The 20,971-nt window shown below is 46.6% G+C and overlaps 1 protein-coding gene across 1 annotated transcript in view; it reads right to left on the bottom strand.

Moving 5' to 3' along the window:
- Nucleotides 1-20,971, bottom strand: part of dnah9 (dynein, axonemal, heavy chain 9) — a 396,633-nt gene that overhangs the window by 32,389 nt on the left and 343,273 nt on the right. Inside the window, exon 71 of the mRNA XM_034193818.1 lies at nt 3,350-3,577. Coding sequence (XP_034049709.1) covers nt 3,350-3,577 — 228 coding nt within the window. The remainder of the gene's footprint in view (nt 1-3,349; nt 3,578-20,971) is intronic.

Raw genomic sequence — 20,971 nt, 5'->3', positions numbered from 1 at the left:
ATATTCTGAGCGCAAGTAAGGTGCAGCACGCAAGGAGGGTGCACGCATCCTCAATTCCTTTTGGGCAGAACATAAATGTTCTATGGTTTAATCAGGCTGTCACTCAACACCAACACAACCCTGAAAGGGAACTCTGTGAAAAATATCTCCTGCTGGAAAACCGAAAAAATGTAAATCTAACCCTCAGAATGGATTCCTTTGTATCTTAATAGTTTCAATTATAATTCACTGCCACATCCAGTCAAATCAAATAGCCTTTATTTACTTATCTGACACCATGGCCTTCTCTTCTCTTTTGCTCAGGGTCACTACAGTGGATCTGCGCGTCCATTTGGCACACATTTTACACTACATGTGTCGCACCTTTGTTGAGTATTATCAGCTCTTTAATTTGGGATTTTTGTGCATTGTTGTACAGCTCTTTTTTTATCATTGTCATTTTTTTCTTTTATTATTAGACTATTTTATTTAGTGCTTTGATTCCTGGGACAGTCCGACATACACTCAACAAAAATATAAACGCAACACTTTTGGTTTTGCTCCCATTTTGTATGAGATGAACTCAAAGATCTAAAACTTTTTCCACATACACAATATCACCATTTCCCTCAAATATTGTTCACAAACCAGTCTAAATCTGTGATAGTGAGCACTTCTCCTTTGCTGAGATAATCCATCCCACCTCACAGGTGTGCCATATCAAGATGCTGATTAGACACCATGATTAGTGCACAGGTGTGCCTTAGACTGCCCACAATAAAAGGCCACTCTGAAAGGTGCAGTTTTGTTTTATTGGGGGGGGATACCAGTCAGTATCTGGTGTGACCACCATTTGCCTCATGCAGTGCAACACATCTCCTTCACATAGAGTTGATCAGGTTGTCAATTGTGGCCTGTGGAATGTTGGTCCACTCCTCTTCAATGGCTGTGCGAAGTTGCTGGATATTGGCAGGAACTGGTACACGCTGTCGTATACGCCGGTCCAGAGCATCCCAAACATGCTCAATGGGTGACATATCCGGTGAGTATGCCGGCCATGCAAGAACTAGGACATTTTCAGCTTCCAAGAATTGTGTACAGATCCTTGCAACATGGGGCCGTGCATTATCCTGTTACAACATGAGGTGATGTTCTTGGATGGCACAACAATGGGCCTCAGGATCTCGTCACGGTATCTCTGTGCATTCAAAATGCCATCAATAAAATGCACCTGTGTTCTTCGTCCATAACAGACGCCTGCCCATACCATAACCCCACCGCCACCATGGGCCACTCGATCCACAACATTGACATCAGAAAACTGCTCACCCACACGACGCCACACACGCTGTCTGCCATCTGCCCTGGACAGTGTGAACCGGGATTCATCCATGAAGAGAACACCTCTCCAACGTGCCAAACGCCAGCAAATGTGAGCATTTGCCCACTCAAGTCGGTTACGACGACGAACTGGAGTCAGGTCGAGACCCCGATGAGGACGACGAGCATGCAGATGAGCTTCCCTGAGACGGTTTCTGACAGTTTGTGCAGAAATTCTTTGGTTATGCAAACCAATTGTTTCAGCAGCTGTCCGAGTGGCTGGTCTCAGATGATCTTGGAGGTGAACATGCTGGATGTGGAGGTCCTGGGCTGGTGTGGTTACACGTGGTCTGCGGTTGTGAGGCTGGTTGGATGTACTGCCAAATTGTCTGAAACGCCTTTGGAGACGACTTATGGTAGAGAAATGAACATTCAATACACGAGCAACAGCTCTGGTTGACATTCCTGCTGTCAGCATGCCAATTGCACGCTCCCTCAAATCTTGCGACATCTGTGGCATTGTGCTGTGTGATAAAACTGCACCTTTCAGAGTGGCCTTTTATTGTGGGCAGTCTAAGGCACACCTGTGCACTAATCATGGTGTCTAATCAGCATCTTGATATGGCACACCTGTGAGGTGGGATGGATTATCTCAGCAAAGGAGAAGTGCTCACTATCACAGATTTAGACTGGTTTGTGAACAATATTTGAGGGAAATGGTGATATTGTGTATGTGGAAAAAGTTTTAGATCTTTGTGTTCATCTCATAGAAAATGGGAGCAAAACCAAAAGTGTTGCGTTTATATTTTTGTTGAGTGTAGTCTCCATAATTATTATTTTAATCCAGTTATATTTTTTCCGTGATTGTGACTGGTTAATTGTGTGACATTTCAGACCGTAAAATATCAGGGTAATGGTGGCAAAATATTCGTCCGTTTCACATTTGGATGTATTACTCCGCGCCTTGACAAGATGACATTCCTGTTGAATGTCATTCCTGTCCTCCGCACAACTGCACATGCATGCACATTACTGTTGGGACATGGAAGTGTCAATTTATGTGACGAGACGCACAATTCGACAGAACACTGGCTGCACAAGCGAGAGAAAGACGCGTACTGATGACGCCGCCTAAATGGGTGAATTTAAGCTACCACATGAAAGTATTGAGGTGGATTCTGATACAGAATTACCATTTCACATTTGATGGATTTTCACGTTTGATGGATTACTCCACGCCCTGACCACTGTTGGAGTGACGCTGCCTCGACGGGAAGCCTCGCTGACCGAATTACAAACAGAAAAATAAACCGTGCAAACGATGGAATTGAATTAGAATGGAAATAACCCCCTTGTGTCTGAGATTTGTGGACGTTCATGCTGTTATAAACTCCTTTGCGACTGCATAACCAGCATGAACGTCAGACACAACAGGGTTATTCCCTAAATAATAAGTGTGATTTTTCAGTATGTAAGTTGCACCACAGTATATGTCACAAGACCTCACAAACTAGTAAATAAAATGCCACTTATACTCTGGAAAATGCAGCACATGGAGATGGGCCTCAAATGGGGAAAAAAAAGAGAAATCCAGCCACCTAAATAATGCTCCTGTGCACAGTGCTTACTTGTGTCTCATGACGTTACGAGCCGACTGCTGGGAACCTTCGGTTTGGGAGACCAGCCTAAAAACTGCACATTGTCAAAAATAGAGACCCAAAGACCAAAAAGTCTTCTATGTTACTGTTAAAGACTTGAGTATATTGAGTCTTCCTGACTGAGCAACAGTGACACCCTAAAGGTTATAACAACTAGATTATAAGGAAGGCCTATTAGCTTTAAAAATATCTGACAGGAAAGGCTGCCGCTCACAGTGACTTCACTTTGACAGCCTCTTATTAAAAATGTCAGGTTTGATTCTATAAGGGAACGTTAAAGTAACAACATCTCATTCCAGCACGTACTAAAAGGGTTTAGTGTCTGTGTTGTTCTTTATTTTCCGCTGCCTGCGACTTGTCGGATAATACCCGACAGACCCATTTTGTGGTACCTGGTTGAAGTTGTCCAGGGCTTTGTGCAGGTTGGCATGCATGCCTGTAGGTGGCTCGTTGGTGATCTTGATGGAGTTTTCCAGGATTCCCTGTGGGATGATGTGTCCCCCAGGGGTGGAGGAGGGCTCAGCACTGACAAACACCCTGAAGTTTTCATGGCTTCCTTCACAGAGCTGCTCCAGATGTTTTTCTAGGGTATCCAGCCAGCGCGCCACCAAATGGATGTTCTACAAGGACAAGAAAGGGTTCAGGAGAAAGATTACATTCTTGCATTTCTGAGGCAAAATTAATTTTTTCTGACATTGTGATAATTTTTTTTCTAGGAATAACCAATATTCTGGATGTGGGCTGTGATAAGACATAAAAAAATAATAACCATGGTCATTAACGCGTGACTACATATGCCAATTGTATATCCCAATGATAAGCATTAACGGCAATAACAACATTATGTATGTTAACGCTAACTGTGGCGAAGGTTTTCCTTAATGGGTCCGTCCGTATCCAAACGTACTATGTCAACATAATGTCTGTTTTCTCCCTCAGCCCCAACCAGTCCCAGCAGAAGACTGCCCCTCCCTGAGCCTGGTTCTGCTGGAGGTTTCTTCCTGTTAAAAGGGAGTTTTTCCTTCCCACTGTAGCCAAGTGCTTGCTCACAGGGGGTCGTTTTGACCGTTGGGGTTTTACATAATTATTGTATGGCCTTGCCTTACAATATAAAGCGCCTTGGGGCAACTGTTTGTTGTGATTTGGCGCTATATAAAAAAAATTGATTGATTGATTGATTGGTAACATAACACGAAAGCCGCTAATTCCAAGCAAACAATCATTTCTGCTGGGAGCCCGTCTGTACCCAGATATAGACTGTACTTGCATTGTGTGTTTCCACTGCGTGCAGATTTTCAAAGCACTTAATGATGACTCACCTTCATCCAGTCACTGGATCACACACACACTGATGTCAGGCGTATACATATATTTGGACATTGAGGAAAATTAGTTCCTTTAGATTTCTTCTACAGCCAAGAGGAGGTGAAATTAAAAATATGAGTTTGGGGTGCAGACTTCAGCTTTGTTGGAGTTATTACCTGCAAATGAAGTGAACAGTGCAGGTATTTCATGTTCATTTCATGTTTTGCAAGTACAACTGGATGTTGAGATGTAATTTGGCCCCATCTTTTTTTTAATTGCTCTGAATGAGAAAAGAGCATATGCCTGGACAAAAAGAAATGAAGCACCCAGCTTCTTTTTTTGAGCGCTCTGCTTGTTTGTGCGTCCACTCCTCACTTTTTGAGTTGAACATATCTGAACTTTTCAGAAAGACCTGTGACATCACTGCAGCAACTTTTCAGGCAACCAATCAGACAGAGCAAAATGTTTCACTCTCACGCATGGAGCGACGATTGTTTTTGCAGTTTCTGTCTATAATCAGATGATTTGTCACACAAAATCTATCACAACAGAGACAAAAATCTCATCTGTGACAGCAGATTGGACAGATGCTTTGTTCCTGCTGAGGGTGAGTACTTTTTAATCGCTGTACATTATGAGATAGATTTTAGCTGTTCAGTGTTGTCATTGTAACAAATACTACATGCCGTTTTCCCCCCCACCAAAACTCCAGGATTGAAATGTTTCTTCTTACTACACTGTTCACTTTACTTACAATTAACCTCAGACTAAGATCAGAAAGATCACTTGCATTGTGGAGGAGGATCAGTTACGACATTTTGGCCGTACGGCATGATTCTCTGGGCACAATCCAGTAAGCAGGTGCCACAGTGTTGAGGACCCCAGCAGCTGGAAAAGGCCAAGGGAACGCCCACAGTTCACCTGATTGCGGCAGATGCTATTAAAATTCAAAAATTCAAATTTATTAATTTATATAGTGCCAATTCGCGATGAGATTGCCTCAAGGTGCTTCACACAGCATAGAAACAGAGAAAACTGAATTAAAAATTTAAAAACACAATAAAAAGACAAAACCATAAAGGAACACAACAATAAAAACACATCATAACATAACAAAGAAAAAAAAAAGAGTCTTTAAACGTGATTTAAAAGTCTCCACAGTATCCGACTGTCGTATGTGTCCCGGGAGATCGTTCCACAGAGCTGGGGCACGTTAAGTGAAAGCTCTGTGACCAGCAGACTTTTTATTCACCCTGGGAACACAAAAAAGTCCTGCACCCTGCGAATGCACGGCCTGAGCTGGAACACAGGGCCTTACCAGGTCAGCCAGACAGGGAGGTGCAAGTCCATGAACAATTTTATAAACTAATAACAGAACCTTAAAATCCGATCTTGCAGCAACTGGAAGCCAGTGTAGGGATGCCAAAATGGGTGTAATGTGGTCAAACTTTCTGCTTTTTGTCAAAAGTCTGGCAGCAGCATTTTGAGAGCAGTTGTATGCCTGGGTGGTTGGCATCCAGGTGTCAAGCTGGTTCCATAATGTGGTGACCAATGCATGCTCTCAGACCTGACCCCAAACTCAAGCTGACAGTCTGCACAATGTGCTGACACTTATTATTTGCTTTAAATTCCAACAAGCTCAGACAGCTAAAGTTTGAAAAACATTGTCAAAGAAGAAGTTATTCCTGTATAGGCCCTGAGGCCCACTGGTGCCGGTGCTCATCTCCAGAATCCATAGCATCAAGCAGATGAGAGTCTACTACTCCCCCTGGATGGGGTGCCAGTCCAATGCAGGTTACTTCCCCAGCAGTGGTCCATACCCATTTTTACAGCTGAGTGGACAGACAATAAAGATTAAGCGTCTTGTTCAAAGACACAAACAGGTAGCCTGAGCTGGATTCAAACCCAGGCCTAGATATTGGCAGGCCAGATCCTTATCAACCCAGCTACCTGCTCTACTCCGTCAACATCCAAACATTTAAGGACGTCTGTATGTTCTGTTAAATATCTGTGAAATTCTGAGTTTTAACACATAGCTGCTTAATAAGATACTTGATTCCAGAATTGCTGATATAATTTATGTTTTCAATGACATCTCACAAAAAAGTACCAATTATAACACTGCATATTCTCCGCTCTTCACTTTGACTTTGATGTGGCACCAAATTAAGTGGGACACAAAACTTGAAACACATTTCTAGGTTGCTGACATGAAGAGACCATCCTCAAGTGTAACTTCGACCTGACTTTTCTGCATATTCTTCTTCGGGCGTCGCACAGGCAGCAGAACTGACTTGTACAATCACACAAGGTTGGATGAGCTCAATTTTCCATCTCAGCTGTCCTGACACTTACAGGATATCCTGTGAATGGTAACGAGTCGGTCGAGCACCACAGATCTGACCATGCTGCAGTGCCCTTTCCCTAAATCTAATTACACCACTAATAACTCCAGTCATTAATTCGTAAGCCTCTTTACTTTCTCAGTTCCCTTTGCTCTCCATATTTAATTTTCCTTATGACTGCTGAAATGAACCCGCTTTCTAAAAAACGACACAACAGCAAAGGCAGCGTCGATCTTTGGGTGTAATGCTAAAAAAGGGGAACGTTTTTGCGCTGAGTGCTGTGGGAGCAAAGTCCAGAAGGAAGGTGCAGCTGAGAAGGGTATAATTTAGTTTGCCACTCGATGCCTCTGAGAATAATGAATGGTATACAAATTAAAAGTCTAAATTCAAGCTCTTTTCCACCAACCCAGAGTACAACCCTTCCTCTTGGCATGTAAATAGTTTGGCAATAAAAAGAGACAACAGACGAAGTGAGAGACTGCCTCAGAACTTGTCACTGTAATGAAACCATTCATCCTCTAGCTGGGAGGGAGAGCGGGGAGCGGCGAAGGAGGGTGGAAGCAGTCCAACAGGGCACCACACAAACAAACAAGACAGAGGAGCAGCCACTACTTTATGGCTTTTTAATTAACTTTCAGCTGCAACATTTTTTGTTTCCTCAACGTCTGCTTGATAAGCGCCTTCCAGCCCCAGTGATGACTACGCAGATACTATATCCAAAAGTCACCTATTTACATAATAATATAAAAGCTGAATCCAAAATCCATTAGGAGACACCGGCGGGAAGGTCTCTGATGCATCGCTATCAAACACAACCGGAGGGAAAGCGCGACAGCACATCCAACTGCCTGTCACAGGCTCCCGCCACTACACAGCCACGTAAAAACCCATGCAGGTGCACGCTCACCATCGCTCCCTTCCACACAAAAACACATTCGTCAAGGATGCGCGCTGTGGACAGCTGCACAGCTGGGCTCCGGCGCTGAGGAGGCAGCCCTGCAGTGGAAAACCAGTCAGACTCCAGCCTGACGTAGGAACACAGCGAACAGGACTGACGGCCGAACACGAGTGCCGACACACTGCAGGCGCTGACAGCTGGATGCGCCATCGTGTCTAAATATAAAAATGCTGTCAGCTTTGAGGGTCTTTATTTTTCATCTTTGGCTCTGCAATGCAATTCAATTTCATTTTCAGAGTGTAAAAATGCAAAGACAAAAGGCTGTCATTCTGTCATTTGTGCAGGAATTCAGAGTGAACGCTGAAATCAAGACATCCAGATACACCTTTTCACAATACAATGATCATATACAGTATTTCTCACGTATTTTGAAAGGATAGTCATGACTCACATTAAAAACACCATCCCAGACAGCCCTCATGCACTTAGAGGGCAGAGACACGTATGTCAGAATGCTGTTCATCGACTACAGCTCAGCATTCAACACAGTCAACCCCGCAAACTCACAGATCAGCTCCTCACACTCAGACTGACACCCTCCCTCTGTAACTGGGTGCTGAATTTTCTAACAGGCAGACCCCAGTCAGTTAAAGTTCACAACGTCATATCCAGCACAAGAACTGTGAGCACGGGGACACCCCAGGGCTGCGTGCTGAGCCCCCTGCTCTACACACTCGTCACATATGTCTGTGTAGCCTCCCAGAACAACACCAGCATCATTAAATTTGTGGATGACACTACAGTCATCGGTCTGATCACTGGTGGGGACAAGATGGCATACAGACGAGAGGTGGCAGATCTGGTAGCCTGGTGTCGTGACAATAATCTTGATCTCAATGCAGACAAGAACAAAGAGATGGTTATTGATCCAAGGAGTAGTGGGGAGCTGCACACACCAGTATACATTGATGGGATAGATGTGGAGAGGGTGAAAACCTTCAAATTCCTCAACACTCACATCAGTGATGATCTCACCTGGTCTTACAGACCTGACAGATCATCTAGAAGTCCCAACAGAGACTAAACTTTCTGAGAAGACTAAGAAAATTTGGTATGTCAGCCAAAATTCTCATCAACTTCTAAAGGTGTACCAGGGGTTTCGCCAGGGCAGTTGAGCATAGGGGGCCCCTATGCTGTGATGTGGATCCCCTATGCTGTGATTTGGGCCCCTATGCTGTGATTTAACCAGCATAGGTAGGCTTTTCTGTTCTTTCTTTCTTTTTTAAAGGACATGTCAGATGTTATTTAATGTCCCAGTTAGCAACACAAAGTGGTCCTCAAAATGCAGGAAACAGTGTTTCAATGGGTTATAAATTTCAAAATTTTCTCGGGAGAATGCCCCCAGACCCTCCTACAATACTCGCACCTGCAACAGTCATTGTGTGGCTATGCCCCGCTACGTTCCCCCTATGCTGTGAAAAAACCCTGGTGAGAACCATGTGTACGATTGAGAGTGTCCTCACCACTGTCATCACAGTCTGGTATGGTAACTGCACAGTCCAAGACAGGAAGACTCTCCAGCGTGTGATTAAAACCTCACAGTACATCTGTGGGGCAGCCTTCCCCTCACTGAAGGACATTTACCAAACCAGAGTCCTACCTAGGACACACAACCTCATCAGGGACAGTACACACCCCCAACACTCACTCTTCACACTCCTACCATCAGACGCTACAGGAGTCTGAAGTCCAGGACTACTAGGCTGGGGAACAGCTTCTACCCACAGGCCATTAGGCTTCTCAATAACTCTCTGACACAGTGACCCCTCCATCACCTGACTGACTGGTATTTCACTGTCATTCTTATCCTCATCATTATTACTGTCATCCTCTAAGTATTCATTATAATTGCTCTGTTCACTATTCGAGCACCTTATGACTCCTGCACAGCAGGAATGCTACTTAAAAGTACACAATACAAAATTGCCAATACTGCATAAACTGCACATCTACACATCCTGTAAACTGCACATCCTTTAAATAGTGTCTGTAATAGATTCTTCAGTCTAATAATGTGTATTTTATAATGTGGAGGGTTTTTTAATTATCTGATGTGAACTTTCTATATGCAAATTTTCTAGGGAGAATGAACAGAGTAAGAATTTCATTGTGTAGTTTCATGGCCTGTTTTTACTGTGCACATGACAATAAAAATGCTTAACGTAACTCTTATTTTTGTAAATCTCTTATTAAATTTAAAAACCGAGTACCATATAGATCAGTAATCCCCCCCATACTCTGCCATACTAGTTTCTCTGTAAGTATTATATACTGATGGCAGCTGGGGAGGAGACCATCTACAGTAGGGCTCTTCAACTCATTTCAGATAGGCCTGAGAGGGTGCTGGTTTTCCTTGCAGCCACTCACTCCACCAGGTGATTTCACTGATTAACTTCACTTTGAGCAGGTGGAATCAGTTAATCAGTGAAATCACCTGGTGGAGTGGGTGGTTGCAAAGAAAACCTGCACCCTCTAGGCCCTGTTGTCTGAAGTTTAACAGAAATCCACCAACTGGTTTAGGAGGAATTACACTTATGAAGCCAGTATTATATGATACTTCAATTAAACAAAAAAATTGTAATTATCTCACACTAAAGAAATCAGACCAGAATTTTTTTTTTTTTAAGGCACATCTTCATGTGGTGTGTTATCAGGTCTACACATCCACAACACCACGGAGCTGCCTTGGGTTCTGGATGGCAACCATCCAGGCAGACAACAGGTCCAACCCCACTTCTCAAAGGTCACAATCAGTCTGCAACAGCCGGGTGAAGCAGGAGGCACCAGGAGTCTACAGACTTGACGTTCAGTCTCATGGAAGTGGAGGTTTCACAGTTTCCCACAGCCCATTGTTCTGTCTGAAAACTGAACAGTATTTAATTTACAATTATATGAAACAGAGAATAGGACCAAATACTTAAATTTATGAAGGTGAAACTAGTTAAAGTGTGGCATTTTTTTCATAATTCTTTTCTGCCACCTTATCGTTACAGCACTATCATAAAGCAAAATAAATACATAAGTAAACAAGAGCAAACAGAGTTCTGACGTCCATCAATCCGGATCCAGATCACTTCCAAATTCAGTGGAGTCTTCCAGGACCTAATATTTATCTGTGGTACAAATTGTCAAAATCTGTGCAGCAGTTTTGACGTAATCCTGCTAACAGACAGACAGACAAATTAACGGCGATGATTTTATTACGTCCTTGGCGGAAGTAATAAGAATGCACCCTGCTAGAACAGCTCGTAGACAAAGCTGCTTCATTTTCAGCTCACAGGCTAAACTGACAACCACAAGTTTGCATTTCAAAAACTGCCCCCAGTAGGTACAAAAAGACATGAATATGCCCTTTGACACAGTAACTCTCCTGCACAGGGGGGCGGTTTGCTGTACCTCAATTTTGCACAAGGGAAATGACTTTGTCAGTACTGTAGTTCATCTCATGCCTGAGAATTAGAGACATCCATCCATCCATTTTCTTCCGCTTTATCTGGAGTTGGGTCGCGGGGGCAGCAGCTCAAGCAAAGCCGCCCAGGCCTCCCGATCCACACACACCTCCTCCAGCTCCTCCGGGGGAACCCCAAGGCGTTCCCAAGCCAGCCGAGAGATATAGTCCCTCCAGCGTGTCCTGGGTCTTCCCCGGGGCCTCCTCCCAATGGGACATGCCCGGAACACCTCTCCAGCGAGGCGTCCAGGGGGCATCCGGAAAAGATGCCCGTGCCACCTCAACTGACTCCTTTCGATGTGGAGGAACAGCAGCTCGACTCCGAGCTCCTCCTGAGTGAGCGAGCTCCTCACCCTATCTCTAAGGGAGCGCCCAGCCACCCTGCGGAGGAAACTCATCTCGGCCGCTTGTACTTGCGATCTCGTTCTTTCAGTCATGAGCCAAATCTCATGACCATAGGTGAGGATCGAAACGTAGATCGATCGGTAAATCGAGAGCTTTGCCCCCCTACTCAGCTCTCTCTTCACCATGACGGTCCGATACAGTGACCGCATCACTGCAGATGCTGCACTGATCCGTCTATCGATCTCACGCTCCATCCGTCCCTCATTCGTGAACAAGACCCCGAGATACTTAAACTCCACCGACCTGAAGAGGGCAAAGCACCTTTTTCCGGTGGAGAACCATGGCCTCGGATTTGGAGGTGCTGATTTTCATCCCGGACGCTTCACACTCGGCTGCAAACTGCCCCAGTGCACGCTGAAGGTTCTGATTTGAAGAAGCCAACAGAACCACATCGTCCGCAAAAAGAAGAGACAAGATTCTGTGGTTCCCAAACCAGACCCCCTCTACACCCTGGCTGCGCCTAGAAATTCTGTCCATAAAAATAATGAACAGAACCGGTGACAAAGGGCAGCCCTGGCGGAGGCCAACGTGCACTGGAAACAGGTTTGACTTACTACCGGCAATGTGAACCAAGCTCCTGCTGCGGTCGTACAGGGACCGGATAGCCCTTAGCAAAGGACCCCAGACCCCGTACTCCCGGAGCACTCCCCACAGGGTGCCCCGAGGGACACGGTCGAACGCTTTCTCCAGATCCACAAAACACATGTGGACTGGTTGGGCGAACTCCCACGAACCCTTGAGCACCCGATGGAGCGTGTAGAGCTGGTCCAGTGTGCCGCGACCAGGAGGAAAACCACACTACTCCTCCTGAATCCAAGGTTCGACCATCGGTCGAATTCTCCTCTCCAGTACTCTGGAATAGACCTTACCGGGGAGGCTGAGGAGTGTGATCCCCTATAGTTGGAACACACCCTCCAGTCCCCCTTCTTAAACAGAGGGACCACCACCCCGGTCTGCCAATCCAGAGGCACTGTACTCGATCGCCACGCAATGTTGCAGAGGCATGTCAGCCAAGACAGTCCCACAACATCCAGAGACTTAAAGTACTCAGGACGGATTTCATCCACCCCAGGAGCCTTGCCACGAGGAGCTTTCTAACCACCTCGGTGACTTCGGCCTGGGTAATGGATGAGTCCGCCTTTGAGTCCCCAGTCTCTGCCTCCTCTTCGGAAGATGTGACGATGGGATTGAGGAGATCCTCGAAGTACTCCTTCCACCGCCTGACAACATCCCCAGTCAGGGTCAACAGCTCCCCACCCACACCGTAAACAGTGCTGGTGGAGAGCTGCTTCCGCCTCCTGAGGCGCCGGACGGTTTGCCAGAATCTCTTCGAGGCCAACCGATAGTCCTCCTCCATAGCCTCCCCGAACTCCTCCCAGACCCGAGTTTTTGCCTCTGTGACCGCACGGGCTGCGGCACGCTTGGCCTGCCGGTACCTGTCAGCTGCCTCTGGGGTCCCACCTACCAACAAAGATAAGTAGGACTCCTTCTTCAGCTTGACAGCATCCCTTACTTCCGTTGTCCACCACTGGGTTCAGGGATTGCCGCTGCGACAGGCACCAGAGACCTTCCGACCACAGCTACGAGCGGCCGCATCGACAATGGAGGTGGAGAACATGGTCCACTCGGACTCCATGTCTCCAACCTCCCCGGGATCTGGGAGAAGCTCTCTCGGAGGTGGGAGTTGAAGACCTCACTGACAGAGGGTTCTGCCAGTCATTCCCAGCAGACCCTCACGATACGTTTGGGCCTGCCGGGTCTGACCGGCTTCCTCCCCTCCCAGCGGATCCAACTCACCACCAGGTGGTGATCGGTAGACAGCTCTGCCCCTCTCTTCACTCGAGTGTCCGAGACACGTGGCCGAAGGTCAGATGATATGACTACAAAGTCGATCATCAACCTCCGGCTCAGGGTGTCCTGGTGCCACGTGCACTTATGGACAAACTGTGACTAGCACAGAAGTCCAACAACTGAACACCACTCAGGTTCAGATTGGGGAGGCCGTGCTTCCCGATCTCCCCCCTCCAGGTCTAACTGTCGCTGCCCACGCGGGCTTTGAAATCCCCCAGGAGAACAATAGAGTCCCCAGTCGGAGCGCTATCTAGTACCCCTCGCAGGGACTCCAAGAAGGTCGGGTACTCTGCACTGCTGCTCGGCCCGTAGGCCGAGACAATGGTAAGAGACCTGTCCCTGACCCGAAGGCGTAGGGACGCAACCCTCTCGTTCACCGGAGTGAACTCCAACACATGGCGACTGAGCTGGGGAGCAATAAGCAATGCGACCCCAGCTCTCCGCCTCTCTCTACCGTGGGCAACGCCAGAAAAATGAAGCGTCCAGCCCCTCTCCAGGAGTTGGGTACCAGAGCCCAAGCTGTGCGTGGAGGTGAGCCCGACTATCTCTAGTCGGTATCTCTCAACCTCCCGCACAAGCTCAGGCTCCGTCCCCCCTAGCGAGGTGATATTCCACGTCCCAACAGCCAGGGGCTGTGAGCATGGACCGGGCCGCCGGGCCACCCGCCCTCGACCGCCACCCAATCCTCTCTGCGCCCGACCCCCATGGCCCCCTCTGCAGGTGGTGAACCCACAGGAGGGAGATTTAGAGACATTTATTTTTTAAAGATGCCATTTTGTAGCATTGCAATATTTCTATGTCACATTTAACCAGATCTTGTTCAACTCCACATGTGAAACCACAATGAAGAAGAATAAATTGTCCAATTGCATTGCCTGTTTTCTTTCCTATCTGCACTGCTCTGCTGTGGGGAATAGATGGGGTGGCTTTAGCGTAAATGTGCAAAGATTCTAGTGAGTTCAGGCCACTCGATTCCCAGTGCCTCACTGATGTGAGAGATTCAGCTCCAATCTGGTCCGATTGATAGCCTCTCCATCTCCCCCTCCTTCCCAGTAGGCTACTTTCAAAGTTTCTGCATCTCTGTCTCCCAGGCCCATCTGTACGGGAGCTGCTCTTCTGCAGTATAATTACACGTCGGCAAAGGGGAACCTGCCACTGACCCGGCCCTTCAGTAATGGAGCCGGGCCTGGCAGCAAGAGTAAAGGTGGACCAGGAGACAAGCGAGGCAGGTGGATAGGTAGGAGGATGGCTGAGATGAGAAGGTGAGGAGGAGAGGCAGAGATAGCAGGCGAGCTGGAAGGTGGGAGGACAAGAAGACTGATATGAGAGCAGACGTGTTGAGAGAAAATGATAAGACTAAAGGGGCAAATTTACACAGCAGAATGAGACTGTGGGGGAAGAAGGTTAGAAGTAAAGATTTATTTAGATACAGCATGTCGTGTCGGCATCGCAGAATCTAACTTGTAGAACTATGACGGCACTCGAAGAAGGCATATGTCTGAGAAGTCCTGCAAATTTAATATCATTACTTCCCTACAAATATAATGCAAACATGAAAAGACAACAGTCCTGAAGCTGGAATTCTAATGCTGAGAGTTCAGCTGCTGCTGCTGCTGGTACTGGAGTTGGACGTGAGGTCGGTTCCAACACAGAGATTCATGAACTCAACAAGTGTACCCACATCACGGCATACACAATTTGCTCATGTAAATGGGGAATCTTCTTCACAGACTAAAGTTAATTATGGAGTTCCACAAGGTTCTGTGCTAGGACCAATTTTATTCACTTTATACATGCTTCCCTTAGGCAGTATTATTAGACGGTATTGCATAAATTTTCATTGTTACGCAGATGATACCCAGCTTTATCTATCCATGAAGCCAGAGGACACACACCAATTAGCTAAACTGCAGGATTGTCTTACAGACATAAAGACATGGATGACCTCTAATTTCCTGCTTTTAAACTCAGATAAAACTGAAGTTATGGCCCCACAAATCTTAGAAACATGGTGTCTAACCAGATCCTTACTGTGGATGGCATTACCCTGACCTCTAGTAATACTGTGAGAAATCTTGGAGTCATTTTTGATCAGGATATGTCATTCAAAACGCATATTAAACAAATATGTAGGACTGCTTTTTTTGCATTTACGCAATATCTCTAAAATCAGAAAGGTCTTGTCTCAGAGTGATGCTGAAAAACTAATTCATGCATTTATTTCCTCTAGGCTGGACTATTGTAATTCATTATTATCAGGTTGTCCTAAAAGTTCCCTAAAAAGCCTTCAGTTAATTCAAAATGCTGCAGCTAGAGTACTGACGGGGACTAGAAGGAGAGAGCATATCTCACCCATATTGGCCTCTCTTCATTGGCTTCCTGTTAATTCTAGAATAGAATTTAAAATTCTTCTTCTTACTTATAAGGTTTTGAATAATCAGGTCCCATCTTATCTTAGGGACCTCGTAGTACCATATCACCCCAATAGAGCGCTTCGCTCTCAGACTGCAGGCTTACTTGTAGTTCCTAGGGTTTGTAAGAGTAGAATGGGAGGCAGAGCCTTCAGCTTTCAGGCTCCTCTCCTGTGGAACCAGCTCCCAATTCAGATCAGGGAGACAGACACCCTCTCTACTTTTAAGATTAGGCTTAAAACTTTCCTTTTTGCTAAAGCTTATAGTTAGGGCTGGATCAGGTGACCCTGAACCATCCCTTAGTTATGCTGCTGTAGACGTAGACTGCTGGGGGGTTCCCATGATGCACTGTTTCTTTCTCTTTTTGCTCTGTATGCACCACTCTGCATTTAATCATTAGTGATCGATCTCTGCTCCCCTCCACAGCATGTCTTTTTCCTGGTTCTCTCCCTCAGCCCCAACCAGTCCCAGCAGAAGACTGCCCCTCCCTGAGCCTGGTTCTGCTGGAGGTTTCTTCCTGTTAAAAGGGAGTTTTTCCTTCCCACTGTAGCCAAGTGCTTGCTCACAGGGGGTCGTTTTGACCGTTGGGGTTTTACATAATTATTGTATGGCCTTGCCTTACAATATAAAGCGCCTTGGGGCAACTGTTTGTTGTGATTTGGCGCTATATAAAAAAATTGATTGATTGATTGATTGATACACACCTGGAGGGGAACCAAAAACAAGCAAAGACTACCTCTGGAGGAGCAGCCATGGAGGACATAGAATGTCCCATAGAGGCAAAATACAAAATGTACAGGCAGACAGGCAGGCAGACAGACAGACAGACAGACACACAGGCAGGCAGACAGGCACGCAGGCAGACAGGCAGGCAGGAAGGCAGGCAGACAGACAGACACACAGGCACGCAGGCAGACAGGCAGGCAGACAGACAGACAGACAGACACACAGGCAGGCAGGCAGGCAGGCAGGCAGACAGACAGACAGACAGACACACAGGCAGGCAGGCAGGCAGGCAGGCAGGCAGACAGACAGACAGACAGACACAGGCAGGCAGGCAGGCAGACAGACAGACAGACAGACAGGCAGACAGGCAGGCAGACAGACAGGCAGGCAGACAGACACGCAGACAGACAGGCAGGCAGACAGACACACAGACAGGCAGGCAGACAGACAGGCAGGCAGACAGGCAGGCAGACAGACACACAGACAGGCAGGCAGGCAGACAGGCAGGCAGACAGACAGGCAGGCAGGCAGACAGGCAGGCAGACAGACACACAGACAGACAGACACGCAGGCAGGCAGGCAGACACACAGGCAGGCAGGCAGACAGACACACAGGCAGGCAGGCAGGCAGACAGGCAGGCAGACAGACACACAGACAGGCAGGCAGACAGGCAGGCAGACACACAGGCAGACAGGTAGGCAGACAGACAGACAGACAGGCAGGCAGGCAGACAGACAGACACACAGGCAGACACGCAGGCAGGCAGGCAGACAGACAGGCAGGCAGGCAGACACGCAGGCAGACAGGCAGGCAGGCAGACACGCAGGCAGGCAGGCAGACAGACAGACACACAGGCAGACACGCAGGCAGGCAGGCAGGCAGACAGACAGGCAGACAGACAGACACACAGGCAGACACGCAGGCAGACAGGCAGACAGACAGACACACAGGCAGACACGCAGGCAGACAGGCAGGCAGGCAGACACACAGGCAGGCAGACAGACAGACAGACAGACACACAGGCAGGCAGGCAGGCAGGCAGGCAGACAGACAGACAGACAGACACACAGGCAGGCAGACAGGCAGGCAGACAGACAGACACACAGGCAGACAGGCAGGCAGGCAGACAGACAGACAGACAGACAGGCAGACAGACAGGCAGGCAGGCAGACAGACAGACACAGACAGGCACACAGACAGGCAGACACACAGGCAGGCAGGCAGACAGACAGACAGGCAGGCAGGCAGGCAGGCAGACAGACACACAGGCATGCAGACAGACAGACAGGCAGGCAGGCAGGCAGACAGACAGGCAGAGAGACACACAGGCAGGCAGGCAGACAGACAGGCAGACAGACACACAGGCAGGCAGGCAGGCAGACAGACAGACAGACAGACACACAGGCAGGCAGACAGACAGACAGACACACAGACACACATCCAAACACACAGGCAGGCAGACAGACAGACAGACACACAGAGACACACATCCAAACACACAGGCAGGCAGACAGACAGACACACACACAGACACACATCCAAACACACAGACAGACAGACACACAGACACACATGCAAACACACAGGCAGACAGACAGACACACAGTCAAACAGACAGGCAAACACACAGTCAAACAGGCAGACACAGGCAAACACACAGGCAGACACACAGTCAAACAGACAATCCAGACCTGGATCACCTCCAAAATTCAGTGGAGGCTTCCATGCCCTAATATCTATCCGTGGTGAAAATGTGGTGAGAATCCATGAAGTGGTTTTGACATAATCCTTCAAAGCCTATATAAAGTGAAATCTTGATCCAGAATCTGGATTAGGATCTGACTCACTTCCAAAATTGAATGGGTTCTTCCATGGCCTAATATCTATTTGTGGTGCAAATTTAGTCAAAATCTGTGCAGTAGTTTTGACGTAATCCTGCTAAAAGACAGACAGACAAGTAAATGCAGGTGATTTTATTATGTCCTTGGCGGATGTAAAAATATTAATGTTAAAACAATTCTGTCAGAGTTTATACAGCTTCACACTTCTCAAGAGTTAAATTAACACTCTGTAAAGGGCCCCACATTCATCACTGTTTAACTTCTTCCTGTGTGGTGCTTTAACACATAAACTGCTTTTACTCATTTCTCACTGATCTCATAGAGATCATTAAAATGATGCCTGTGTCTGCTGTGTAAGTCTGTTTGTAGAGGGCAAAAACATCACGAATGCTAATGGTCCATATGGCTAACAGTCACTAACCTAGCCAGCTCTATACCCCAAAGCTAGTCAGTATATCAGTAGTCACTGTTGCTCACTGTTCCTATGCATTTTGTGATGTGTGCCCTTTGAAGACGTTCATCATTTAAATGAGTTAAAACATATCTGCTGTGTTCAGCCAAGCTAGAAGGTGCAGAGGGAACAAATGAAGCTCAGATTTCTCAGATCGGCGTGAAGACAAACGCAGCCAGTGTTAGTGCAGACAGAAGAACAAGGACAATTTGATATTTCACCACCCCTACAATTTTCTCTCCCTCAGTGTCCAGAGCCACCAGGGTGGCTGTCGGCGAGCAGGCAGACACGCTACGATAAAACAAGTGGGAGGTTTGTTGCCAGGGGGACGAGGCCTTTTTAAGCCTATTGATCGAGATTCTTATGCAAAGGTAATTAAACAACTGCTCGTCTGTGCTGTTCTGTGTGAGGAGCTGGGAGTCCCGATCTTTATTTATTTATTTTTTAATCAGCTGTGTGAATTAAAAGAAAACAGTCTCCCTCAGCGGCCAGTCTGTGGTTCATATCTGTCGATACTTCCCATTAGGATTCCACCAAGGTTTCCACTTAAAATGCAAACGCCAGCCTTGCCCTCAAGATAAGAGGAAAACAGACACAGAGGCAGGAGATGTTGTACTGTGAAAGGCCGAAGCCTTTTCAGTAAAGAACTTTCCGCGGAAAATTGAATTTGCTTTTCTGTGTAGTGACCCTGAGAAGAAGACAAACGTGGCCACATGTGTGCAGTGGAAAACAATGTCATAATAAAGTGAAACAGCATAATCCAGTTTCATTAAATCCTGCTTTTAAGCAGTGTGAAATGGCCCAGAAATAAATTGATATGTTTTTAGTTTTAAACAAAATCAAATCAAGTACAATGACATTCTACACGCTTTCCAGCTGGCTTGAAAACAACATGTATAGTTGAATTCATTTTGCACACATTATTTCTGTTAGTAATATCAGGACATCTCATCATTAGACAATCTGTATCTCCAAATTCACATGAACGTCATCACTGGAATTCATGAAATTAATCAAATTTGCTGTGACATTTTGTTGCCAAAATGTGTGCAGAAGTTCAGCAATATTTTCAGAATGTCGACAAAATGTTGTAAAATTGCAGCGTTTCCACTGAGGGACAGAATGCAACTGCTTGGTGGAGTCCTCTCGTAATGACGGTCATTCCAGCAAATCTCTTGTGAGTTGTAGTTATGAGTTGTTTTGTGGAACATTGTGACAGGGTGAACCGGGTCCATTTGTGCAAAGTCATCGACACTCATCATACCATGCAGACGCCCCCTACAATTCTGAAATGTTGAACAATTTGTTTCCACCTTCCTGTCATTGTGACAAAGTATGACAACACATAGCAGATTATCACAGACCTGTAGCCCATTGAGGTACAACTGATATTATCCAGCAACATGTGGTACATACCTGGACTTAGTTTTCACTGTTATGCTGATGACACCCAATTGTATATCAGCACCAAGCCCTTCTCACAACTTGGATGACCACCACTGGAACTTAACACCAACAAGACAGAGCTCATGGTGGTGGCCCCAGCATCACTGCTCAAGAAGGTTGGAGACCTCACCCTGGTCATTGATGGCTGCACCAACTCTCCAACATCCGAAGTACGGAACCTGGGTGTCATTCTGGATTCAACACTCTCATTCCGTTCCCATACCAAGAGCATCACCAAATCTGTCTTCTTCCAGTTATGCAACATTTCAAGACTCCGGCAGTCACTTACCGACTCCGAAATACTCATCCATGCCTTCATCACCTCCCATCTGGACTACTGCAATGGAGTTCTGTCTGGGTTGCCCAGTAAGGCCCTAGACAGACTGCAGTATGTCAAGAACTCAGCTGCCAGGGTGCTAACTCACACCAAGCCCTGGCAACACATCACTCCCATCCTCAAGAAACTTCACTGGCTCCCAGGCAAAGAACGCATCAGCTACAAAATCCTCCTCCTTACCTATAAACAGTGATGGGCACAGCTAACCCAAAAAATTAGCTTTGATAACAAATAATCAGCTAACTGGAAAGTTATCTTTTATAAAGTGAAACCGATAAACCACCCAAAAATTTATCGGAAGCTACAGATAACCGATAACAGATAACTTCCAGTATTGTCTCCGGTACACTTGCAACAACTAAAAAGCTGATTTTCAATTTTAACACCACAATCGCTTCTGGTAGCATCAAAGGCGACTACAGACCCAAATAATGAGTCAGCACTTCTGTCTTTGTGCGTCCTGCCCACTACTGGAAGCTCCTGTTTATT

The sequence above is a fragment of the Thalassophryne amazonica genome, chromosome 18 (genome assembly GCF_902500255.1).
Source record: "Thalassophryne amazonica chromosome 18, fThaAma1.1, whole genome shotgun sequence".
Lineage (NCBI taxonomy): Eukaryota > Metazoa > Chordata > Actinopteri > Batrachoidiformes > Batrachoididae > Thalassophryne > Thalassophryne amazonica.
This window is presented reverse-complemented; position numbering and strand designations above follow the sequence as displayed.